Source organism: Aphelocoma coerulescens, chromosome 6, assembly GCF_041296385.1.
Source record: "Aphelocoma coerulescens isolate FSJ_1873_10779 chromosome 6, UR_Acoe_1.0, whole genome shotgun sequence".
In the NCBI taxonomy this organism is placed as follows: domain Eukaryota; kingdom Metazoa; phylum Chordata; class Aves; order Passeriformes; family Corvidae; genus Aphelocoma; species Aphelocoma coerulescens.
This window is the reverse complement of record NC_091020.1, coordinates 24,872,132-24,897,229: the sequence shown is the minus strand read 5'-3', so window position 1 is coordinate 24,897,229 and position 25,098 is coordinate 24,872,132. Positions and strand designations below refer to the sequence as shown.

The 25,098-nt window shown below is 44.4% G+C and overlaps 1 protein-coding gene across 8 annotated transcripts in view; it reads left to right on the top strand.

Annotated features, from left to right (window-relative positions):
- Positions 1 to 25,098, top strand: part of SH3PXD2A (SH3 and PX domains 2A) — a 255,167-nt gene that overhangs the window by 93,088 nt on the left and 136,981 nt on the right. For all 8 annotated transcript variants that reach the window (XM_069019941.1, XM_069019939.1, XM_069019938.1 and 5 more), the window contains exons 4-5: positions 9,150 to 9,226; positions 18,552 to 18,643. In XM_069019941.1, coding sequence (XP_068876042.1) covers positions 9,150 to 9,226; positions 18,552 to 18,643 — 169 coding nt within the window. The remainder of the gene's footprint in view (positions 1 to 9,149; positions 9,227 to 18,551; positions 18,644 to 25,098) is intronic.

Here is a 25,098-nt window from a genome sequence, read left to right as displayed (position 1 = left end):
TTGTCTTTCTACATTGTCAGTGGGAGAAGGGAGGAAGGTGGGGGGAGGAGGAGAGTTCTGAAGGTCTGGTATAATTTTTTTTCCCCTTCTTTTAGGTCTGTTAATAAACTTCTTTATATTCTTTCAAGTTTGGTCCCTGCTTTGCATTTCTCCTAATTCTTATTTCACAGAAGATAAACAGTAATGAGTATTTTGGACCAAACCACTACAACCAGCAAGAGCCCCAACATGTGCTGGAAATAATGCCTATCTCCCTTCTTCTGAAACACAGAAACTGGTTAGCCCTGCTTTGAAGTGCATGCTTGTTAGCCTTTGAAACAGCAGTAGCTTTATCAGGGGTCAGAGCAGCAGAGAGGAAATCCCTACCAGAGATGGCCTTAATAACATGTAAAGTAGGATATATTGAAGAGATGTGTCTGGAACCAGAGGATGTTTGTGGCTTGAGATGGTGTCTTGGTCTGTAGATGAGCTTCCTGACTTAGAGGCCAGCCAGTTTTGGTCTGGTTGTCGTTCAGCAGCTTCTTCTGTACCTTCTGTACCTTCTGTACCTTCTGTACTGTCTTCTAGTGAAAATTCAGCTTAAAACTAGTCAGCAGTTTCACTTGGAGGACTCCAGGAGAGCACTTTGACTTAGGAAACAAGAACAGTGCTCTGTTTTGCTAAGCACGGGGGATTTCATTTCTTACTACAGCTCTCTGAAATCCTAACTGGTGAGTTCCAGCCTCTGACAAGCACAGACACCTAGTTTGTTTGCTGCCATGTTGTTTGTTTGTTTAATTTCTGTGTTAATTGGTGCCTTCCAAATACCACAGCTGCTCTGTGGAGCACTGTCCCTGCCAATCTGGCTGCTGAATTTCACCTCCTACAATATGGGACATGTGTAACCTGACAGCTGACTTAATCAAGGTCTTCCACTGGAGACAGTTCTGTCTCTTTTGTGGCAGAAATTTAAAATTTGTTTTCAATTAGAATAAATGAACAGGAAGATTCCTCTGGCTCTAGATAGCAAGGTAGATGTATTTTCATTCTGCACTTGATCAGCAGAGGGGTCTAGGGACTGGCTTTATGGCTTTCATTAGTGTGTGCTCATTTTGTGACCTTGTGAAGCCACCTTTGCATCCCTACCCCTCAATTTCCATCTGCAATGTTCCTGTAAGAATACACGCTGCAGCACCGCGTTATTGCACGACCAGCCTCCCTGTAATAATAACTTTGATCTACGTGGTATGAGTGCAAATATTATTCACAGCTCCCGTTCCCAACCAGCTTAAGGGTGGAGTCTCCCAAGCAGTGTTACTGCCCATCACGCCAGAGGATGTGGCTGGGACCTTGGTGTGCTTTTCCAGGGTAGTTTGGCAAGGGTGTGGTGCACATCCATCTCCCTGCAGTGACCCTGCTGCAGGGTCTCCTGTCCCAGTGGATGTAGCCCAAAGGTTCCTTGTTGGCAAGACTGGTGCTGGCCCAGGGCCTCTGAGGTGGTGTCTCAGGCTTAGTGTCACACCAACTCCTGTGTGAATGACAGGTCTCATGAGACGGCACAAATGTTTTAATAGGCCCTGTTCCTTAAGGCTCCTGCTTTAAAAGATTGAGGTGGGACCATATGGTCCTTTCCTAAAGGTCCATACCACTAAGTGTCAGTGGGAAGACTCCTGGTGACTTTACCAGATGCCAGTGAACAAGATGGTACTTGATGTGGGTTTGGAAAGAGCAGAAGAAGAGTTTTATGAGTGTAGCTATGGGGGCATGGTCTTGCCCTTTAGGAAGAGTATTTTTTATGGTTAATGTGGCACAAAGGTATTTGAGAGGCTCTTACCTTTTCTTTCTCAGGGGTCAGGCACTGAAGTAGCTCAGATGAAACAACCATTTTCACCAGCAAATGCGTAATACCCACAGGAACTGCTGCTTCCCAAACTTGTTGGGCCAATGTACAGTGATCTACATCATTCCAACACTGCCCAGGGAGTGAAAGGTATGCTGGAACATAGCTCTGCAGACTGTCTGTGGAGCACTACTGATTTGGAAATCACAGGTTAGGAGCCACTAACTACCTTGGTGAAGACAGGACAGTGGCGCCAGCTGGTACAGGAGGAAAACCAAGTGTTTCAGCAGTGAGATGTAGTGGTTGGTGTTTCTCTGGTCAGTTTGGTGTAGGGTCTAGATAGTTTGATCATTATTTAAGTCTCATTGTTTTTGCACATTAAATGACTTGGTCCTGGATATTTGGAAATGGATCTTTTTGGAGGATGTTCAACAAAATGAAGCAAGAGTGATTCTTATCTTAGGGGAGAAGCATGCATAGATAAGGATGATACTTTGGATCTGCATAGGCTCTCCTGGTTTTCTGTGCCTTTCACTTCCAGCGTAGCAAAGATTATGCAAAGAGCAGTACACTCCTGCATCCTCTGTGTGAGGAAGCCCTGCTGTTTCCTAAGGCATTGTTTCCCAGGTGTTTTGAAAACCTGACCCTCTTTTGGCTCCTTATCTCTGTGGGGCTCGGAATTATCATCACGTTGGTTCCTCCGGGTGAGGGTGTGCCAGCTGGTGGTGTTGCTGGCTGCAGGTGTGAACACCCTCCTCCCTCTGCCCTCAGACACACTGACTGCTTTCTGCAATTAAGAGCCCTTGGTTGTTTGCAGGATAATGTAGCACTTGCATCCAGCAATTACACGAGTTCACTTTCACTCGGAGAAGCTGACCTGTGTAGTTTGAGAAGGCACTGATTTCACTGCAGAAACTGAAGGCCTGACCCACTGAATCAACACTTCCAACATTTTACAACCACTCACAGACTGGGAAGTTCAGTTTTAAGGGTTCTGGAGACTTGTGCTCATACTGAGATCCTCTTGTGTGGGGTAGTTGCTTCACTTTGCTGTACTCTGGTGGTAAAGTTGTTTTAAGTGAGGTGATGGATCTCTGGGTTTGCTGGTGTTCACAGACCAATGTGCAGGGAGCTGCCTCACAGTGAGAAAATTGAAAGAAGAGTTTTGTACAACTTCTGTCTGCCCATTTCAGACCAAACTGTATAATTTACACGTTGATTCCTGCCTTGCTTTGGAGATGTGGGAGATTTGAAGCTGGGGCATCTGAGGAGGGGGATTACAGGAGGTTTTTTGGGTCATAGCAGCAGGACATAGAGCAATATGAAGTAGTTCTTGGTTTATGCAAAACACTGTACAAACAGAGCTTGAGACTTGGACCCCATGGCCCCCATCTGTCACTTCTGAATTTCAGTATTGGTGCTCGTGGCTTTTCTCCTTCCAGCTTGAATTGCCTGATGCTTGAATTCCCAAAGTGTGTACTAGCAAAGCTCTAGAGCCGATGCTGTTGTCCCTGGAGGATAATGGCCACCCCTCCAGACACTGCAAAACAGCCAGGTTCAGAGGTAGGAGCTCTTAGGAAGGGAATGGAGTCTCGCCACTTGCCTGTCTTTGGTTTCCCTTTGTAGTTACTCACATAAGGGCATATTCTGCTTATCACTTCTAATGGAGCAAGATTTCTCTTCCTGGTGCTATTCTTATACAAGCCATGTTACTTCCCATGCTTTATTGCTTCTCAGTGATTTTCTTTAATATTGCAGCACATCAAAAACAGGATCCAAGGGCAGGAAGACACTATCCCCACCATCTCCCACATCTCAGGGCAATATAATTTTTGCTTGTGTGGCTTTCCTGGCTGCCCCATCTGTCTCCATCACCTCTTGTCACCTTCCATAGTAATTCCTGCTGATTAGCAAAGGCCTTTATCAGCTGAGGCTCTTTGGCAAGACAAGTGCAGCCAACAGTTCTGACTCTGTCACGAGTTTCTAACTTATTAAAAAAGTCCTTCCCCCTCCCACTGGAAACACTATGAATCATTTCCCTCCCCTTTCTTTGTCAGGAGCAAATGCCATCAGTGTTAGGACCCTGGCACTGACTTTCTGACTCCAGGAAATAATGGGTGAAACAATCCATGGAAACTGGTATCCCCATTTAAAAGTAAGATATTATTTTGTAAGGAACGCACCTTCCTTCTGACTGCTATCAGATTTCCATCTGATTGACAATCACACATACTTCTATGAGAAAAATTGTTTTTTGTTCTACTCCATAGTGCTGTGCTGTTGATGTGTCTGTTTTACACTTCAAGGTGGCAGTGCATGTTTAAATGCTCCATTTGGAGGATAGACTGTGTGTTAGGTGCCTGAAAGTTTTGGCAGGACCCTGAGGTGGATGTCACAGCTTAAATGGGCTGAGGGCAATTTATGTCATATTTGATTGCAGGCCTGTGCTTATTTGGTGTATAAAAATAATTCAAACAGCCATGTGTGAGAATTAGAAGCCGTCATAAAAATACTTGAACAGCAAAATAGTTTTAGTTACACTGGAAGAAGCTGCTTAGCTCAAAAGGAGAACCTGTAACTGTATGAGGGCTAAATTCTTTATTTTTGTTTACTGATGTAACTGGTGCAGTGTAATTGCAAAAAGAGTCTGACCTCATCTCCCAAGTACCTCTGAGAAGTTGATCTGAGGTCGTACATATTGCTTGGCAATATATACAGACTTGGTACCTCCCAGTTTTCAGGTTAAAAAGGCAGAGAATCAACAGCACAGTAACAAGAACAACATGAAGAGGCAGAAGCAGGAGCTCTTTCTTGCTCCTGGGAGACAGAACTGACAGAACCGCCACAGCTGGAGCTTCTGTAGTCAAAGGCAGCACATGTCTCTTTTAAACGTAAATTGGATGAGACATTAGAGTATTTTTAATGCTCCCATTAGTCTTCAGGCTGTCCACTGTAGAGTATTTATCATATGGCTTGCTTCACTTACTGCATTCTGAAGTGTGGTGATGGTGCTTGGAATTCATGATTAAATGTCAGTATGCATTTGTCCATCATCCCTTTGATAGTGGGTTTGGTATCTTCTTAGTCTCTGGCAGAGGCTGTTTGCATCAAACAATTGGTGTCCTTAGGCCAATCCATCACCCAGACATACCTGGAAATGAGACTCAAGCTCAGCAATCAGAGAGTAAGACCAAGAGGTGAATCTGTTCTCTGTTAGATTTGGAAAGGAGCTAAAAACAATTTCCCTGCCTCCTTGTTGCCCCTGCAGCAGCTGCCGCTCACTGCCTGGCTCCAAAGGAGCAGCAGAGCTGGCAGCTCGGGGCTGAGCCACTGGCACAGTGGTGGGAAGATCATAAAGGCATCTCTAGAAGGTCTCAGGGCCTAGATATGCAGCACCTCTCCTTGGTGGTGAAAGGTGTGATCAGGAGATTTGTTTTGGAGGCTTACAAATCACCAGTCAAGGGCAGTGGCTGCTGACAGCTGGCATCTGCTGTGGTTGTAGGGGCTGTGTCCTGCTTTCTTGAAGAGGAAAGACAGGATTCTCCTGCTAGGCATCCCCACAGGGACTTGCAGTGTTTCTTTGCCTGGTGGTGCCTGGTGCTGTCCTGCCTTGAGACCACGCTCCACAGTGTCACCAAGCCCCCTAGGAGCTGGGCTTCTTCCCTATACAAACCACATCTCTGACTATTACAAAGCATTAGATTGTGGACCCTTCTGGTGTGCTCAACACAGGCTGTGGGCTAATGGGAACACCAGAGTGTTCAGATGTATTTAAACTGGTTTGTTCTTCAGCCTTGTGGCACTTGTTAAAAGTCTGTGATATTCCAAGTATGAGGTGATACAGGAATAAAGTGGTATTTTGAGGATACATTTAAGCTTGCAGAATCAGCAGCTGCCAGATAGACAGTCTCCTGCATAGCTTTATTATTCCCACTTTGTGCACCCACTGTGTATACAGGAGGAAATTTAGGTCTTGTGAGAGAAGAGGTGTGTGGTCGTGAAATTAAAGACTACATATATATATATACACGCAGAGATGAAGGGATGACTTAAGATGTCCTCTACTATGTTAAACCTGATACTTTGCCTCTTATCCATATTAATTTCCTAGGAATAATATTTTCTTTAAAGAAAAAACGATAAAAATAAATACTGTTATCCTGCATTAGCAGCAGGGCTGGAGCCCTGTGTCTTTCCCACGTCTCTCCTTCCAAGTGCTGCTGTCCTCAGAGCCCTTCCTATCATGTGCCAGACTTCCCTTGGCCCTGTCCAAGCCTGGCACATCAGTGAATGAAATATTTGCATGAGGCAGCATCATTTAATGTAACCTATGACTTCCCATCTGAATTGAGACAGACTTCCTGTTCATTTCCTAGCTGGGCTGCAGCATGGTTAAAAGCCACTCATCCTTTTGTAAAACAGGGCTGTAGTGCCTGAGGATGCTTAAAAGAGCTGCAGTAAAATTCAGGAGAGAGGAAGCGGCACTCTACGTACTCACACAGAATAGATCCCTTCCTTAGAGGTGGGGCTTTTCCCAGAGGAAAAGCCAAGTGACACATAAACCACTACTCCACCCTCACGAGGAAATTGCTGTTCTGCATTTACCAGCCACTCTGGAACTTCCCCACTTGATGTTGGTGCTGGGTGAAATGCTCCCTGCCAGTGCCGTCCAGAGGGCTCCTTGCTGGCTGATGTGTTCCTGCTGTCCAGCTCTCTGCCTTCCCTGGATTGATGGTGACCCTACCTCCCTTGTTAGGCTAGGCTTTCCATTGATGGGGTCTGCACTCACTTGGAATAGGTAGAGAGTGTACAACATGGGCCTCTCACATTCCCTTCCTTTTCCAGTCCTGTGGGACTTCCTTGCTTTCAGAGGAAGACCAGGAGAAAAGAGGGAACTGGAGAAAGCAGTAGTAACTCGCACTGGGTCTGCAGTGGTTCCTGCTGGTCGGTTGTGGTGGCTTTGACTGAGCTTCTGTCAGCATGATCTATCTTCCCAGACAAGGGAAGAAGTTTGGGAAGCTGTTCCTCCTTAGAGGTACTTCAGTGGCTCTGTCAATGAGACTTCTCTGTCTGAGGACCTCCAGAACTTGTGAGGGGGTCCCTCCTTGCTACCCATCAGAACTGGATGTGTTTGCAGAGTGTCCTTGTTTTTCTTCTTACTTTTTCCTTGTTGACTGCAACTCCATGGTGCTCTAAAATACCCAGCCTTCTCCAGATCTCAGCTTTGAATGCCATATTGGACTGGGCAGCTACAGATCTTCCCCACTGGCCTCATTGAGCCTTTTCCAGCTTCCAATAGTAGAAGGAAAATCTTCCTTTTGCTGACGGGATAAAAATGGAAGCACCTTCTGGGCTTTGTTTTGTCCTAACACCACAGTCGTCCTGATATTTTCCATCTCCATTTAAGGACTGAATTAAGATTCATCATATCCTGGGGTCTTTTTCATACTCTGTTTAATATAACATTCTTTATTATTACTTTTAGAAAAGCTGAGTTGCATTTACAGGAGATCTTTCATGTGTTTAAGTCTTTGGTTCCTTTATGTTTTTATATGGTCACCCATTCAACTTTCGACTCATGGCTTGAACTGAAAACAGGAAAGACAGAAAGTGAGAATGTTTCCAGAATGTCGTTTTCTCTTTGCAGTATATTTATAAAAGTTGCAAAAAAAATACCAAGATCTCCCACACCAGCATTTCTGAAGCACTGAGAAAGGAACTACTCCTTTCTCCATAGCTACCCCCACCTCTTTTCCCCCCAAAAAAGCAGCTTACTGTAGTTATGCAGTACAGGTAAAGTGTGATGATCCTCGAGGCAGGTAATTCTCACCATTTACCAGACAGAGAAACAGGAAAGCAAGAATGTTTTGGTGTGTCCAGAGTGGATCAGTGCAGGGAGATGGAAGTGTCACTTTCCTTCTCCAGCAGCTTTTGACTAACTTGCTCAAGCTGAGATGACTGTCTCGGACACCCATTGAAGATTTCCCCTGTGACCACGAGGCATCACATCCTACAGGGATGGCTCAACACCAGCGCAGTAATGAGATAACCACAGGGAACCCAGAGAGATAAATTGGTGGCACCAGGAAATGGCTTTACCTCACAGCACACACTGTTTTGTTGCCAGAATTGGGGATAAAGATAAACCACTTTCTCCTGTCTGAAACAAAAGGCTTTAACACCTTCCAGATTAGCAGCTATGGAGGAAAAGGCAGCCAAAAGGAGCTGCATCTGGAGGGGACTTCCAGACTCTGCTACTGGACTGTCAAAGGCTGCCATTTCATTAACCTCTCAGATTGTGTAATCATGACAAAGTCAAAGCCACATATTCAGATTTTGGATCTGATTTGATTTCTTAGTCCAGTTTCTTATCTCACAATCTATGGATCAGTATATTTGCCTGTTGGCAGAAGTAGTTTAGAGCAGGGTGTGGTATATATGTTGTGGGTTTTTTCATAGACATTTCATGGACTAAATAATGCTGGCAGATACTGTTTTCTTCTGCCACAAAGAGAACATACAATTTATTCTTGTCTCATTATATTAAAATAAATACAGCACAAAAGGAAAAGGGAAGAAAACTACCAAAAAAGGATATGAAGATATAATCCCTTCTAGCCAAAAAAATACCAACTCTATGACATCCTTGTGTGTGGGGAAACTCAGCTCCTAGATTATTTTGATAAACTTTGTTAAAATCAGTTTCACACAAAACCCTGTTGTTTATTTAATCTTAACTGCTTGCAGAAATGTCATCCAGTAAAGAAATGGAGGTTGTTATTTTTTTTTAGTTTCAGAAAAAAAGAGTTTGTTTATTTTTCTTCTCTTATTTGGTTTCTCTGTGTAGATTTATAAGAGTTCTGTCACCAACAGTCTTGTATTTGCTTGTGAGCTGGGTGTGTGGTTTGTCTGCCTGGAAGGGCAGGAGCATCCACAGTGGGAGGCAGCTGAGTGGGGAGCAGATGGAGCCCAGTGATGCTTCCTGCACAGCCAGCATGGACATGTCAAAGTGACCCTGAATTAGGAGCGAGTCATAACACAGTGTCAGTCCATTCCAAGATAGTGCCATCACTGCAAGGGAACCAAAACCTTTTGTGTTTTCTACAGGATGAAATCAGAAACCCCCCTCTGCCCCATTAGTTTCTGGGCCCCCTTCAAGCAGCGCACACAGGCAGGACTGTGGTGGCAGTCATCCAGCTTTCATGCCAACAGCCATGGTTGGAGTCAGGGACGAAACTCTGTCTGCTGCCCTGCCTGCTTGGGGCTGCTGTGCTGTCCCACATGGCAGGTGATGCCCCTAACCCTCCCCTTTCATCTGTTCTCTCCTTAGGCAAGATCCTGTTCCGGAGGAGCCATGTCCGAGACGTAGCAGTGAAGAGGCTGAAGCCCATCGACGAGTACTGCAGGGTAAGGGCTCTGGGGAGTGCAAGGCAGCCCTCCTGCCTGGGGGGCTCAGGGCCACCACCAGCACTGGAATTTCCCTGCTGGGTAGTGCTGACATCCATCACAGGGAGGGATGGTGCTTCCCAAATACCACCAAGACTAATAGAGCAGGTGGAAACAGGCCACTGTTTGCTCCCAGGGTCCTTGCAGCATTTTCCCTGGCAAACTTTTTGTACTGGTTTGGTGCCTCATTCATTCAGTAAAGGCTCTAAGTCTCACCTGCCCTAAGTGTGAATTTTGATTCTACATCAGCCTCGATGATTCAGGAGTTGAGCAGGCAGAGTGGCACAACTAAGGTAGTGTTTTCGTCTGTTTCTTGCCTCTCTGTCCCCTGGTGCCACATGAGGGACAGTAGTGGCCGGTGCAGCACTGAGGGTGGACCAGTGTCTTCCAGGAGTGTTCCTCCTCATGAGTGAAAGCCTGGAAATTTATTGCTGGGCAGAAAAGCATGGCTCTATTGAGAAGAAGATTAAGCCACCTAATTTTTCCTTTCTAGCCTAAGGTTTATGGTTTCATAATTAATTCTCTGCCAGTAGAATAAAAGTAATTTCTAAGCAAGTAGAATTCTCAGTTTTTGTAGAGGTATTGAGTGCATCAGCGCATTATTTAAACCCCAGACTTCCTCTCTTACTTCCCATGAGGTTTTCTTTCCATTTTTAGAAAGCCAGAGGAGCAGGTGGAGGGGAAAAAAAGCATTCCCAAGAACTTCTCCAGTCAGACATTTGCTCATCCAAAATTGGAAGCAGATTGCCAAAGTGCCTGAGGCGTGCTGGAGGGTGGTGGTGGTGGTGAAACCCATGCCATCTGCACCCCCCGGGTGAGGAAGTTGCGATTAAAGTCTTGTCTCATGAGATCAGGCTTTCTTGTGTGACAATTAGTGTACTGTCTTCCTGCTGGCAGCCAAGTGGCTCCTTCTGAAATATGTAGGGTCTCACTGGGTCCCCAGCCGCCCTCCTTCAGACAGGAACTGCCGGCGACAGGAGCAGCGAGGGCTGACTGATGTCAGGGTTCACCCAGCAGATGCGTGGTGGGGAAAGCAGGGACTTTCTCGTCCAGCAGTGAAAGCTGTGACCAGGGGCAGCTGATTCTCTGGGACCCCATTGTTCGTGCCCAGACAGACCTGGCCTGACCCAGCCAGGCCTGCTGGGGCTCCACTGGTCATGGCCAAGGGATGTGTTGTGGCATTGGCTGATGGCACATTGGTTGACACTGCGGTGCTGTGATTCCTGCTCTCCTCATTTCCTCTTCTCTCTCTTGGAGAAGTCTGGCTCAGGTCATAGAATCATAGAATGGTTTCACTTTGGTTCGGATCTGCTGCTGCTGCCCAGATGTGGCTGGATACGTCCCTGAAGCCAAGCTGTTTACTTCTCTGTGTACTGATAGATGCTGCTTTTCTGGACATAGACCCTGCAGTGCTGGATTAGCCCAGTTTCCCCCAGCCCAGCGCTTTCTGTCTCCAGCAGCAGCCACAGTGGTTCTCAGCACTGAGTATGACAAACCTGTAGTGACTTCTCCAGAATATTATTCCAGTGATCTCTGGCAAGTACGTTTCTTGTGCCTGATGTAGTGTCTTTATATTTAATTTTGCAGTTTACTGTAATTTGTATTTAATTTGCCTCTGCACTCCACAGTAGAAGGTGTTTAAATCTGGGTGGCATTGAAGGGGTTATAGTCACTGAAAAGCATGAGCAGGAATTGCATCTCATGTCTGTGAATGGTTCAAGGGGGCTACATCCCCCACAGTGTCTTTCTGCATGGGGTGTCATGTCTTTAAGAAAAGCAGGCCCTGGCTAATTCTTCAATCCCCAAGGGATGTATCTTATTGGAGCATGTATGACTGTGGTTGTACCTTAGTTGGGCTGTAGGTAGGTGAGTTCTTCAGTCAGTGCTGGGAAATAAAGCAATGCCAAGCTTTTTTTTCCCATCCCCTGCATTTGACTCTAAATCCATTCCCAGACATTAATTTGTGTCCAGTGTGGATAATAGGCAAGTTTGTGCCCCCTCTTCAAAACCAGTGTAGAAGTAACTTATGATGTCCTGCCTGTCATCAGATCCAGTTTCTTTGCCTTCTGCTACATCTTCCTCCTAATTACAGGGAGTAAATGAAGATGGCAGCTGGTCACACCATTGTCTGGCACAGAACATACCCAGTCATTCTTAAATCCCACAGCACACAGTAGGCAACCTATATAAATTAACTGGGACCTGAGAGTTGCAATTCATACCTCCCAACCTATCTAAACCTGCACATTTTATGCGAATAGGCTTTTCTTTTGAACATTTATGGTTCATCCCATTTGCATTTATTCAGAGAATGATTGTCCTGTGTTACTACTGTTCCAAACCTGGCCTAGGATATGAAAATCCACAAGACTGAAAATAATAGGAAAATCAGGCACTGAACATCTGTACACTGAAAGGTACAAAGAATTTAGGAAAATGGCATGTGGAGGGAGAGCTTTATGGTACAGTAAAGTCAGTGGTAGTTCTGCTGCTGACCTTTGGGGACAGGATTTCGTCTCTGGGGCTTAGCAGAAACTCAAAACTCAGAAATGCTTTCTTGCTACCTTTGCTGAAGGTCACTACTTACAAGGTTTCTGGGAACATGACCTGTGTAACCTCACTGTAACTTTTCCATCCTGATACAAAGTTAACCAGGAATGACAGGAAACTGTGAATTGGGAACAGAAAGTTAAGTGGTGAGTCTGAACCAGAACAGCCTCACTTTACCAGCCTAAACCAGACACAGGGTCTCTCTGCATTCAGCTGTGCTGCAGAACCAACCTGAGTGACTTGCGTAGCTCCAGTGCTGAGTGAGATCAGTGAATCCACTCGTGTTTTAAGAGAAGTGCTTGCTTTTTTTTCTAATAAAATACTGTTTCCTACTCTGTAGCAGGTACTGGTGCATGTGTATGACTTGAGAGTGGGATCATGCCCACTTCTTGGGAAGTGTTACCCGTTTATTGCTTTTCTACCTCTCTCCAGTGGATATTTTGACTCTTTAGAGAATTGTATGGAACTTTAGAGCAAGAGCATAATTTTGACAAGTTCAGTCCTGCTTCTATAAGAGTTCAAAGCTTATGTTACTCTTCAAATGGATAGGCTGAAAAATTTGAAAAAATTAGAGAATTATGCTGGAATGATGTGGGTGAAGCTGATGGAGTAAATGTGATGTGGGATAATAAAATAAATAAACAAAACAATAGACCTCTGTCCCCTGGAATCTGTGTGGCAGCAGAGGAGGGAGGCAGGTTCAAATGCAAAGTTCATGGTATTTTTTTATTTGCAAGATCAGAGTTCTCCATCCATTTCATCTGTCCTGGAAAGCCAAAGCACAAATGGGGATGCAAATGTTTGACCATTTGATGTCTTGTTTTTGCAGACTGTCTGTCAGTGTGGCAATTTGCATGGCTGAGAAGCAGGTCTTACTCCTGCTATGTGTTTGTGGTTTCTGTGCCAGGAACAGGCAGAGGCTCTCTGAGAGTTTGTGGGGATACTTGGCAGTAAGGGGAGTTCTGCAGAATATTCTGTGTCAGGGGCATGATCACACTGGACCCTACAGCTTTGTCCTCTGTACCCCTCGTGTGGGTTATTCCCAGTGCATTGTACCAGCAGAGAGAAATGCCATCACAGAGGTAACCAGGCCAGTGGTTTTGCTAAGGCTGCAAGAAACTGCAAGAAAATGAGAGGAGTGGGATACACAGGAAGATTTCCAGGACTTTTCTCATCTATAAACATGAAAGTGCAGAGTCTGGATGTCCTTACTAGTAACCTGAGTGAGTTACCAAACAAACTGTGTTTTGCCAGTAAATGTGTGCTGCCCACTGGAATTAGTCTCTCTGGATGATTTCCCTCTTAACTGTAGGCTTGGATTTAGTTTAGTGTGATTTAAGGTCTTCTGGGCTCATTTGGCCTGCTTTTCTAAATTTGTTTAGGAATTTTTGCCAATGTGAAAGAAAGAGCAACTTCACAGACCTCCCTTCCCAAGGGGCATTTTATTTATGAAGCTTTTGATCTCTCAAACACACCTCTGGTGTGTGTTTGTCCAGTACGTACCATCCTGTCTTCAAAAAGGACCTTTCAGGTCAGTGGTTCACAAAACTGTTGCTCTGTCCTTCACAGCCCTCTGGGAAGACTCGGGCCAGAATTTGCTGACTTCCATATTTTTGTGTGTTGATCCTAACTGAGGGAAGCATCTTTGTGCAGGGAAGACCTTAAGATGTAAAGTCCCGTTGTCATAAACACTAACCTGGATTTGTCGCATGCCTTCATGCTGTCCCATAAACCTGGATATGGCTTTAAGTAGCAGCTTAGGGGTTTTTCTGTAGTGAGGCTTGAGTACCCAAATGGACACCACCTTAATAATTCAATTAGCAAGTCACATCAGTGCCAGGAAGTACTGGTCATTCTTTTATTAATGTTCACTATTTGAGAGACCATACTTCACAAACATAATTGCCTCCCTCTTAGTCTCTCAGTCCTGCCTCTGTTTCAAGGTTTAATCCTTGAACCTGTCAAGACAGGCACACAGACATTTCTCTCTGTATCCATTGTACAACCAAGTTAATTTGATTGAAGATGGAATAGTAGTCCTGGTCAAGAATGGGAGTTTAACTGAAATACTTTCAAAATTCATCTGTTGTTAGTGCAATACTTTCAAACTTGATCTGTCATTTTTTAATCCATGTTTCAGAATCCTGATGTATTAGACTGGCAGTAATGAGAATTAATTATTTGCAGCACTCCTCTCAGCACCTGGAGCAGAGCCTTGCTTTCCATTGTGCTATGGTGCTTCCATGCCAGAAGCTCTTACATGTTCCAGTTACTTCCAAAACTGCACTGTCTTTCCTCCTTCTCTCAGCTCTTTATTTATTCCCACTTCTTCTCCAGTCTGAATCACCACCATGCATTCTTCATCCACTTCTCTGCCTGACTGTCAGTGTTTGCCATCCACCACTTCAATGCTTTAGTTCAAGCTTGGAGGCTCTCAGCCAAACAGAAGGTGTTTTTGTATAGATGAAACAATTTATTTCTTTGTTCTGAGAAATTATCTATTTTAGTTGCACCTGCCCCCTTGCTGGGCTCATGACTATTCCCAAACATCTGGCTCTAGTGATTAATGTTAATGAAAATGAAAAACAATTAGAGGAAGAGTAAGGGAGTCATAACTGTGCAATATTGTGAGCTGGCTCTGTGTATTTGTATGCAGAGCTGGGAATAAACCCACTGGATATTAGGGATTTAAAAGCTGTGCATCCAAAGTATCTCTAGAGGCTGTATGGAGACAATCAGTGATTCACCCCTTCCAGACACCCATGGCAGGGGGTAGACAAAGCACCCTCTGAAGATGTTGCTCTTTCTCTAGTGATGATACAAGTTGGTAGACAAGTGTGAGCAGTCTCCCATTTAAGACACATAAAGTTCAGTGGGCTGAATACCATTCTGTGCATATATACACACATATGTGCTGTGCATCTCTGCATACACACATCTGTGCATCAGTTTTTTATAAACATCTCTGCATAAATGTAACCTACAGCACTCAATGCATTGTTACGAGCACCTGCAGGGTTTTACACCATGTATTCCATGAAGCCTTTGAGCTGTGATACAGCCCCACAGAGCAGTTTTTTCCAGTTCATGTAACCTTAAGCAATGAACCCCTGCCTGCACTTGGTGCTCTGCTGGCTTCGATTGCTGTGTGCAGCACACAGCAGCTTTCCACAGGTGCTGTGAGTGTGGCTGGCCATCCCCAGCACCGACGGCTGCCTGCTCACGCCCTGCCTCACGTTACCACTTTTCAATAGCCTTTCAAGTCATCTGCTCTGCAAGACTGTCTGTAACCTGTAATATAGAGACAGACATCATTACAGGCTGGAATGACACATGAAAGCCTATCTCCTGAGGGATGTGTGAGGGCTGAGCAGTGCACATCCCCCTGTGCATGCCAAGCAAGGAAACATGCTATTACTGATAGTACTTGATGCTTGTTCAAGGCTGAATTCTGCTTGCTGGCACTTTTTGTCTCTCACCTTTCCTGTGTGAGTTCCTTGCTGTTCCTGGATGCTTGCTGTTTGTAGCTGTGTGTATTTACCCCTGGTTTCCACATCCCCAGAAGAATGTCACTTCCCTGTCCTTTCTGTCCTTTCACCATCTGTGTTCCTCTTTGTCTTTACACTTCTTCCCTTGACCCTGCAGTCTTTCCTTCTGGCTGTTGCAGCTTTGCCCTGGAACTGTCTTGCTGGAAATGCCAGAAGCTTGTATTTTCCCCTTGCAGAGTGACAGTGATGTCACTCATCTCCTCAATGCACTTTTTGTTTGCTCACCAGAGCTGTGTTGGCCTTGACTTGTTCATACTGAATATTGTGTATTTGCTGAAGAGACACTTGTTTCGCTAAACAGTGTTGCTGCTCCCTGTTGCTATTCAAAAAATAACAGAAGGATTCTGATTGGGTTTATACTCGTTTGCACTTTTTTTACCCTTTCTTAGAGTTTCTTACCACTTCTTCAGGTTTTGTTCCTTTAAAAAAAAAGTAAAAATTGACTGGCTGGACTTTACACCTGAGCTTCCCATAAAACATGCAATGGCAAGTTACTATGGGGTGGATTTCAGTCCATCTGCATAAGGCTGGAAGTTGCAGCATTTTGGGAGATGATTCAGAAGCAGAAGAGCCAGCCCTGCCCCAGGGTGGGAAGGTGGATGGATGGGTGTGGAAATGACTGGCTGATTTTTATCCATGCCCTGCAAAAGCCTGGAGTCAGAGAGGTGCTTTTCAGCTTCTTCAGCTTGGCAGGACCACAGTGCTTGTGGAGATTTCCAGGCAGCCAACCACTGATTCAGGAGGTTCAGATTTCCCAAAGCTTCCCTTGATTTAGAAACAAAAATCTCCACATCAGCTTTGCATTCCTCCGTCGCTGAAAACCCACTCTGTGCTCCAGCTCAGTATTGACATATGGAGCCTGGTTCTTGGGAAGGGTGAGCACCTGTGGCCTGTGGGGAAGTGGTGGCTCTTTGAGAAGGCATCTGATGCTGAGACCCCCCGCAATGGGTGTAACTCGGGTGTTTGTGTTTCTCTAGTAATGATACCTATCGTTTGCAGTGCTTGCTCTTGCCCCATTGACTGCACAGGATTGAACCCTTTGGGATTTCAGAACACACTGTAGATATTGAATATCTGAGCCTCCTAACCTTTCTGCAGATTAGGTAAGTGTTATTGCTCAGCAGTGTAAGGGGTTAACTGAAGATATATCCCAGCTGAATTTGATGAAAAGAGGTTAAGTAACCTGCCCTAACCAAGAAGGGTGTGAGTAGTAGAGCCAGTGCTAAATATCAACTCCATCCACCGTTGGTTAGACAGCATTGCTTTGCTGTCTCTTGCTTGAGGTGCAGATGAATAAGTGTTGTTTATGTTCTTGTTAGCCCATGCTGGTGAGGCATTTCTCTTTCAAAATGCTGTGATTGTTACTATTCCTGGGCACTTCCTGACTTCCCAGTGTTATTCCTGGTTTGCCAGCTGGATGCCTGTGTTTATGTACAGTAGGAATAAAGGCAGAGCTCACACCTTTGTTACACTTTTAGGCAAGTTTGAACACACAGAAGTGGAGACGAGGGCATCCTTTGTTTACATAAAAGTGCTTGAGATTGCCAGCTGTTCCTTTTCATCCTGCCTTAGTGCAGCAGCCAGTGGTGCTTACCCTGGCACTTGGACCCACCAAGCTGTTGCCTGGCTTCTGCATCTGATGCTGCTTCCTTTTTGCAGGGCATCTTTTTCAGCTCTGTAGTGCAATTTCACATGACCAAAGGTCAGACCCTCATTCTTCACAGTGATACCAAATGGATTTTCCTAATGTTTTTATAACATCCCTTCACAAGGAAAATGAGAGCTGTAGGTGTAGAAGCATTTGACTTTGAATTTCTGAACACTTCAAAACAAGACCCCATCATCTAATACTGGAGACCTGCAGTTTCACAGCAGGATTTTTCCAACTCTTTTCCTTCACATCCCCAAGCAAATGGGGTCTTGGAAACAAATCTGGCCACTTTCAGAGCCTTGTTAAAAACCATTGTGGTGGTAACCAACTGCCCTGTCCTGCCTTTGTGCTTTGGTTGGACCTTCTGGTGTGTCTGACCAAGAACAGTCAGATGTCTCACGGTTAATATAACCTGTTCACCTTAATGCATCTTCATTTAGCTCTGGTGCAGTTTTTCATCTGTCTTTCAAGATTGTTTGTCCTACTTTCAACTAGGAGAAGAGCCAGACAATCTCATTTTGTCAAACAGGTTTACAGAAACTCTAAGAAGCTTGGTCTATATTTAACCTTTGGCCTATTTTCAACATAACAGCGCAGGAGGAGGTGAAGTCCAGCCTCTTTCCCTCTCCTGCTTGTCATTTCTGGAGGCAGTCTCAGAGGCATGTCACTGAGAGCTGCTGCCCCATCTCTGTGGGCTGAGAACAGCTCTTTGACCTCTTTTGGCACCATCAGGCTCTAGATTCTGAACAGCAAATTCATAGCATGTTTGTGCTTTGTGTGCTTCTCTTGAGTCTCACTTTCCAGTTCGCTTCAACATAATGTGGGTGATGTCCAGACTGTACCAAGCTATTGCTGAATGTGACAAGTGCTGTGTCCCTCTGCTAAGGCGAGTGTTGTTAGCCAGGATGTGCTGTTCTTCATGCAGAAAAAGCCTCTCTGTGTTTTGGTTGGGTTTGATTTGGTTTTTTCAGACACTTAATCAAACTTCCTTTCCTGTTAATTTAGGAGCAAATTATTGTTTGGTTTGGTTATGGGGTTTTTTTTAGCGAACTCGGCTTTTTGTGTAGGCAGTGCTTAATGGAAAGCTTTATGGAGCACATTAATCTGTTGTCTTAGTGGGTGCTGAATTTGTGTGCATTGACATAAGGCCCGTAAGTCCTAACCTCAGTGTTTGAGGTGTTGTGCAAGCCCACATCACAGACTGTCCCAGCCACAGAGCACTTACCTATGCAGCATCATGGTTTTGCACTTGTGGATCAAATTCTTCTCTTGAACACATGGCAAAATAAATTACATTGGCTGATTCTATGATCTGTCGCTTGTCTGAGCTCATTGAATCCTACTTGACATTTACAGTCAGGGCTCTCTGTTTCCTTTCTTCTCAGGTAAGCAGCCAGGCGTGATGCTGTTCTTCAGTATTCCTTTCCCCCTGCCAGGACTGTTTTGCCTCCTCTTGCTTGGTAGTTTAGATTTTTGAGGCCAGGTTTCAAACTTGGCTTATGTCTAAGTGCTTCTCACTCCCTGTTTTGTTTTGCAGGCGCTGGTTCGGCTTCCTCCCCATATTTCACAGTGCGATGAAGTCTTCAGGTTCTTCGAGGCTCGCCCAGAAGACCTTAACCCTCCAAAAGAGTAAGTGTTGTGATGGTTTCCCAGTGCTGCTCAGTACAGTTTGATTAGCTGGAAGGAAAAGGTCATTTGTTTTTATTACTGCTGTAGACGTGGGAACGGATTTTGTTGCTTTTGAGCACTACCTAGAAAATGCCCAGCAGTTACACACAACCACTTTGGGTGAGTGGAGGACAGGGAAGTCAAGCAACCCTCAGACACAATTTTCAGCCATCCTCCACCCACCTTTGCATTGTTTCTTGCTCATGGTTCTAATGAGGGAACCTCCCCTGGTTTGTGGGTTTTACCTGATAGTTATCGCCAAAGAGTCATTTAGTTCCCAAAAAGCATTGGCTCAGTAGCAGGGGGAAATCCTGCCAGTAAGCACTTGGTTCATAATTACCAGCTGCTTCTTTAAATGTACTCCTGCCCAGAGATACTTAGTTATCTGTAGGGAGCAAGATTGTGGTCCAGATCCAAAATTGTCTCTGGAGAGTCTATTCTTTCTAAGCAGGAAGCCAAGAAAAGGAGGAGGGAAAGAGTTCCCATTAAACACAAAACAGGACTGTAGCCTTTACCTTGGAGCAGACAGGCTGATTCATGCTGATGCAGTTAGGGTTCATAGGACTAATTTATCCAGGGAAAGTGTTGGCAGGAGGGTATTTACAAGCAACAGTGCTACCTTGCCTGGTATTTCCTTTTCTCTTTCATCCCAAACAGGATATGTTTTATTGTACTTTGCAGTAGGATTTTAACTTGGTCCCACTGTATTTTGTGCTGCTTTGTTGCATGATTTGAAACTTGATTGCAGGCTCTGTTACCGTAATTGGCTTTCTCCCGTGTTTGCACAGCCCCACTGGATAAGGGGAAATGGATGCAAAGCTTATGGGGTTTGGGCACTTCAGCACATGCAAACCTGTAGTTATCAGAAAGATTTGTATTTGGCTTCAGCTGTCTGCTCCCATGCTGGTGAAAAAGGGAGGAGAACCTTTGCAATTTGATTTCCCAGACTTTGTTTCTTGCACATGCATGGTTTTGTACAAGGGGATGTATTAGCATGTGTACTAAAGAAAACACTGCTAGCATCACCGAGAGCAAAGTCTTTTTTGTTTCATGAATGAAGGAAAGAGAAGTTTTAAATCAAAAGTCTGGATGAAGAGCTGCTTTTTTTTTTTTCCTATCTGGCCTTGTTTTAGAAAAATGTTTGGCGAGAATAAATATAGTTGCTTGTTCATTGTTAAACACATATTGCAAATTTAGAAAACATTGCAACAAAACAAGCCTGTCACACTCTGAGATCTGCTGATTATCACAATTTCCATTTAGGGTCTGCAAGTAGGTTTGCAACGGTCACTTGATCCCACAGCACTCCATTTGTGATGCAAGGACACATCCCCATGTGCCAGGCAGAAACAGACACCTAGAAGAGGAGTTAGGTCCCAAGAATTATGGAAGAGTTCACATGGAGGATCTCAAATGGACATTATGAGTCTTCTTAAAACTCCTGTCTGCTTTCTGTACTGATGCAGACCCTGCAGCACCTCTGCAAGGCAGGAGATTGGAACCCAGGCCCATCCCAGACATACACTAGCCATTATGGCTTGCGTCCCTTGTCCCTACTCAAAGTTGTAGAGGGCCTGTTTGACAGTCTTGCAGGAATTTTCAAGTTATCCCTTCACTCCCCTCTGGAAAAACAAAAAAGACTAGATGTTCTTAGCCCAAGCCTTGCATCCTATTCCAACCTAGTAATAAGTGTGATTTATTTCCCTGGAAAATATAGAGCAATAACCTGATTAAATCTCACTTCACTAATGTCTGCAAGACATTAATCTAGCTGGGTTTAAACAAATCCTACCTCGTCTTCTGTAAGCAAACAGATCTTAGGGAAGGTGTCTAAGGTTTCTGCTGGGAGTGCTTCACAAAAGATGTATTGTTGAAACTGAAGATTAGTCTCTACAAAAAGATGATGTAAAAGCCAACAGAAACATCTTAGTGTTTTTCTTCTGTGAACTGAGGGGGGAGGGAGGAGATCTGAGGCTCACTGGACCACTGTGTAGGGTCTGGGGGAAGGACACCTCCAGGGCGATTCTGAACCTCAGCAGGCACTGCAGGAAGGAGCACGATTCCAGAGAAATCCAAATTTATTCCCTTGTTTTGTTACTCTGCCAAGCCCCTCCAGAAACAGTGATCCAGTGGTGCCCAAGCCCTGTGAATTCAGTCTTCCCTGGACCTCATGGTCCATCATTCATCTCACTGGAGGTAGTTGGGCTGTAGCCTGGGGGCAGCATCTAGACTATCCTAATTATTTTATCTATTTCTTCAGCTGCTTCTTTTAGCCCTCAGCACAGAGGTGGTTTGTATGTTGATCTGTCAGCATAGACGTGGCATTCAACTTGCTGGGTTAAAGAACAATAAACAAGAGACTCAGCCACCAAGGGATGGTAGAACAGAATTGTTTGTGCTGCCTTCATGTCTCCTCTCTGTGCACAATAAGGTGATCTTTAGTTTCATGTTGACCTGCTCAGTTTTTCTGCAGCAGCTTGGCCTCATAAGACAAAGCCTGACCTAGGGTTTAATTAACTAATGAATTTTCAGGAGTGTAACCTTAATCCCATGGGCATTTGGGTTGTTGAGCCCAGAGAGTCCATTGAGTTATTTCATGTCAGTGACTGAGCACATGCTTCCAGACAGAAGTACATGGAAGCTTAAACTTCAAGGGTGAAGACACAAAAACGTCTAGTTTACCTCGCAGCTGGGATGTGCAGAGAGGTATCCATGCCTTTAGTTGCTGAGCCATGGCTTGCAGTGGTGCACTAATCTGTGTAGTGCTGCCTTAATTCAGCCGCAAAGCTGAGCTCTTCACTTCTGCTCCTATTGTCCTGAAAGAACCCAAAATTTCCCGTGGTTCCTTAGGCACTTTTATAAGAGAGTTGCTGGCTTCTTCTTTACAGCCCTTCATCTGCCCTACCCTTGCCTCCTCCCTGCTTCTTTGTGCGGTCCTGTCCGCGTTACGCCGTGTTTGGCTCAGCGGCTGCTCCCTACAGAGTCATTTCCTACTGCTGCCGTGCTCCGACTGCCCGCAGTGCCGAGAGCACACAATCCAGCTGTAATAAAGGCTGGGCTTTCCCAATGCTGTAATAATCCGGCCAATTTGTTCGCTTGGATTCACAGCTTAGGTTTTCTGTTTCCTGTTTTGGTGATGGTCCAGGCTTTTGAGTCCTGTGACAATAGGCAGAAGGTATTTCTTCCAGCTCATTAAATCTCTCCTGGGTACAGCAGCTTACAGGCAGAGAGCTGGAGTGATGTCTCAAGAAATCTCAGCATTTGTACTGGCTGACAGTCTTCCCCAAGCCTGCTCCTTCTGGTGGAGATAGCTCCAGGCCAGATAGCTCCCAACAGCAGGTTTCCTTCATGTGACATGGGAGAGACCATAGGAGGATGCTAAATTCCTGTGTGGAATGGTCTGGGAGCATTCTCAGGCTGTTTCACATGGTGAAAGCATGGCTTTTGCAAGGGAGCTGGCGGGCCACGGGAGTTGTGATGTGCCAGGCAGTGTTGGGAGCTCCAGCATTGGTGTTCCTGGGGCAGCTGCTTCAGCTGCTCTCGCTCCACCCCCTGGATTCCCCTGGAAGCTTGCAGGGAAAGCAAGCTTCAAACCATTGGCCCTGGTACAGGAGGAACAGTTTTCGACTGCTTATGTTTCCAGTATGTGACATTTTAGTGTCTGGGCTTGTGTCCTTTATCATGCCCACATAAAGGCCAGATCCTGCACTGCCATGGGAAAAGGTAAGAAGGAAGTCCATTTTTATTTATCCATTGTTTTAAGTAAACACCATGTCACTGAAAACCATTCATTTACTGGATACTTCTGTTAATAATTATAATTACTGATAACTAAACCAGAGGTAGATTAATTTCAGATTTCTGCTGGGGATTTAAATTCAAGGCTGAGGTCAGGCCAGGGCTCACAGTCAACAAACAAAATCTCAGAAACCAATTTTTTAAATGATTCTGTTTTACTAGAAATAACAGAAATACCCAAAAAGTAGGATTAATCAATTAGACATTGCATATGGTCTACTGGTTTTAGGGCTTTTTTGCAGCAAGGTTCAAAATATCACAGCCAGACCACTCTTGTGAGAGTTTGTTTTTTCTTTCTGTGTCTAGATCCAGTCTAAAGAGCAGATCAAGAGCCAAGGATTCAGTTCTCCAATACTACCCCTACAGAAATGCATGCAGGCTCAAACAAGATTTCTGTTTAAACCACCACTAATAATATTAAAAGCTGAATTTAAAGCAGTGTTCACTATCTGAGAATAATTTTCCTGTAAGAATCATAATGCAATTTTCAAACAATATGCAAATCCAGAAAAGCTAGGGGACTTAAATGACATATTATGAGGGTTGATGCCGAAAATGGAGTTAATGCTGAAGGTGCCTTTACTAAAGAACAGAAATGCTTTATTTTGGTCTGTAGCCATGAGCTTTACTGATCATATCTCTATCAAATAAATATTGGTGTAACACTCAGATGCTCTGATGCCAGGCAGCCAGTGTTAAATGGAAGCTGGATTCTCCCCTTATTCTTCATGTATTACAAATTCCTGATAAGGATACTGGAAAGAAATAGCCAGGGTAATGGAGTGACCACGTTAAGGAAGCTGCTTTGGTTTATGAGTGTATTGGTCCTAAAGCACAGCTCCCTAATACACTTTTTCTATCCATATGCATGACTGTGTTTATATACAGTTATTTCTGTTTCCCAAATGTATTTTGATCTGCCCTGTAATATCAATTCAATTACCTATGAGTAGAGGAGGAAAATTTTTCATGTGTGAAATATCTGTATGTATTCTGATTTGTTTGATATTATGAAAATATTTTCGCTTACATTTCATCCCTTATATTTAATTTCTTATATTTCACTTATACTTCATTGCTTTTGAATTGTGTTTCCCAACACATTGGACAGCTGAGCCTCTGAGCAGATGTGCTGTGAGGAAAGCTGGCATTCTTTTTTTGTGATTGCTCTTTCTTACAGGACTTACAGTACAGATAACTTCCACATCCTTTAGGAGTGCAGTCAGCACCATTTGATGACAATTGGTGTTACAGTCTGAACTTGGCACCGTTACTTTGACTGCTCAATGCACGCATTTTATTTGGGAAATTCATTTTACCTGAGAGATGCAGAATGGAAATTAATTTCCCTAAGAAATGCAAAATCAGAAAAGAGATAGAGGTTTTATTTTTGAGTGATTTTTTTTACCTGGGAAGTATGTTATAAAACACAGAGTGGGAAAAGTTCTGAATAAAGATTGTGGCAGGATAAGGCAGTTAAAACCCACTGTCCTGAAGGGCATCAAATATGTGAGCCCTGGCCTGACCGCAGCCTTGAATTTCAATCCCCAGCAGAAATCTGAAATAAAATATTCTCAAATAATTATTTATTCACCCTTCACCAAGATTTAGGTAGCTAAGGGTGCAATAATGGGTTAGGGCTGTGATTGCCAAGAGCCTTGCTTGGCTACTCCTACTTAGTCACGCAGCTCTCACTGATTTCACTGGGAATTAGGTACCACAGCTCTTTGAGTATCTCAGTGTAGTGGAGCACCTGTGATTATTTTCTGAAATGTGCTTGGTTTAGGGCTGTATTACTAGTAATATTTGGCCTCAGCACCTCAATTTGTGGAGAAAATATTTCTTCGGCTTTTAGATCTCAGAAGTGCTTTACAGTATCCTGCTCACAGGGTGGGACTGTCCCAGTCTTGGCTGAGAGGTCAGGCAGCCCAGGAATAGAGGAGGCAAGTGTGGCTGGTCCCCAGCTGTGCCCCTGTGACCTGGAGAGCAGAGCTCAGTCTGGGACACGGCCACTGTGAGGTGGGGCTGTAGATCCCCCTGTGTGTGCTGCCTTTCATCAGTGCTCGTGATCTCTGGGAAGGTCTCACTTGGAGATTGTTATCTTAAATAAATGAAGCCAATGCAGGAATGGAAAAAAGGAAATAACAGATTCATTACTCGTTCTCTTCTTTAGTTTCACATGGGGCTTTCCCTTTTGTTTGTAGCTTATAAACTGATTTGGACTGGAATATCAAAGGAAGAGTATTGATGAAATCTGCTACTTGGCTGCAGCATTGGTAATACCAGAAAATAACTCAGCCTTCCTGAGAAAAGATTGGAATCTTTTTTGCTACTCTTTCAGAAAATGAAAAAATAAATTACATGCAGATAAATATCAAACAATAAACCTGGGAAAAACAGAAAGCATGCTAAATGAAATAGGTCCAGCAACCACAAAAAATAGCTACAGAAAAGTGGCAGCTGGAACAGCATGAGCTTTTATCCCTTGCCTTGGGTATCACATTTGGGTTAGCTCATGCTTTTAGGCCTGAATGTGAAAGGACACAGAGCTGAGAGGAGCAAAGACAGTTTAATGTACTGACACTCAGCACTGGCAGCCAAGTGTACAGAAATAGCTT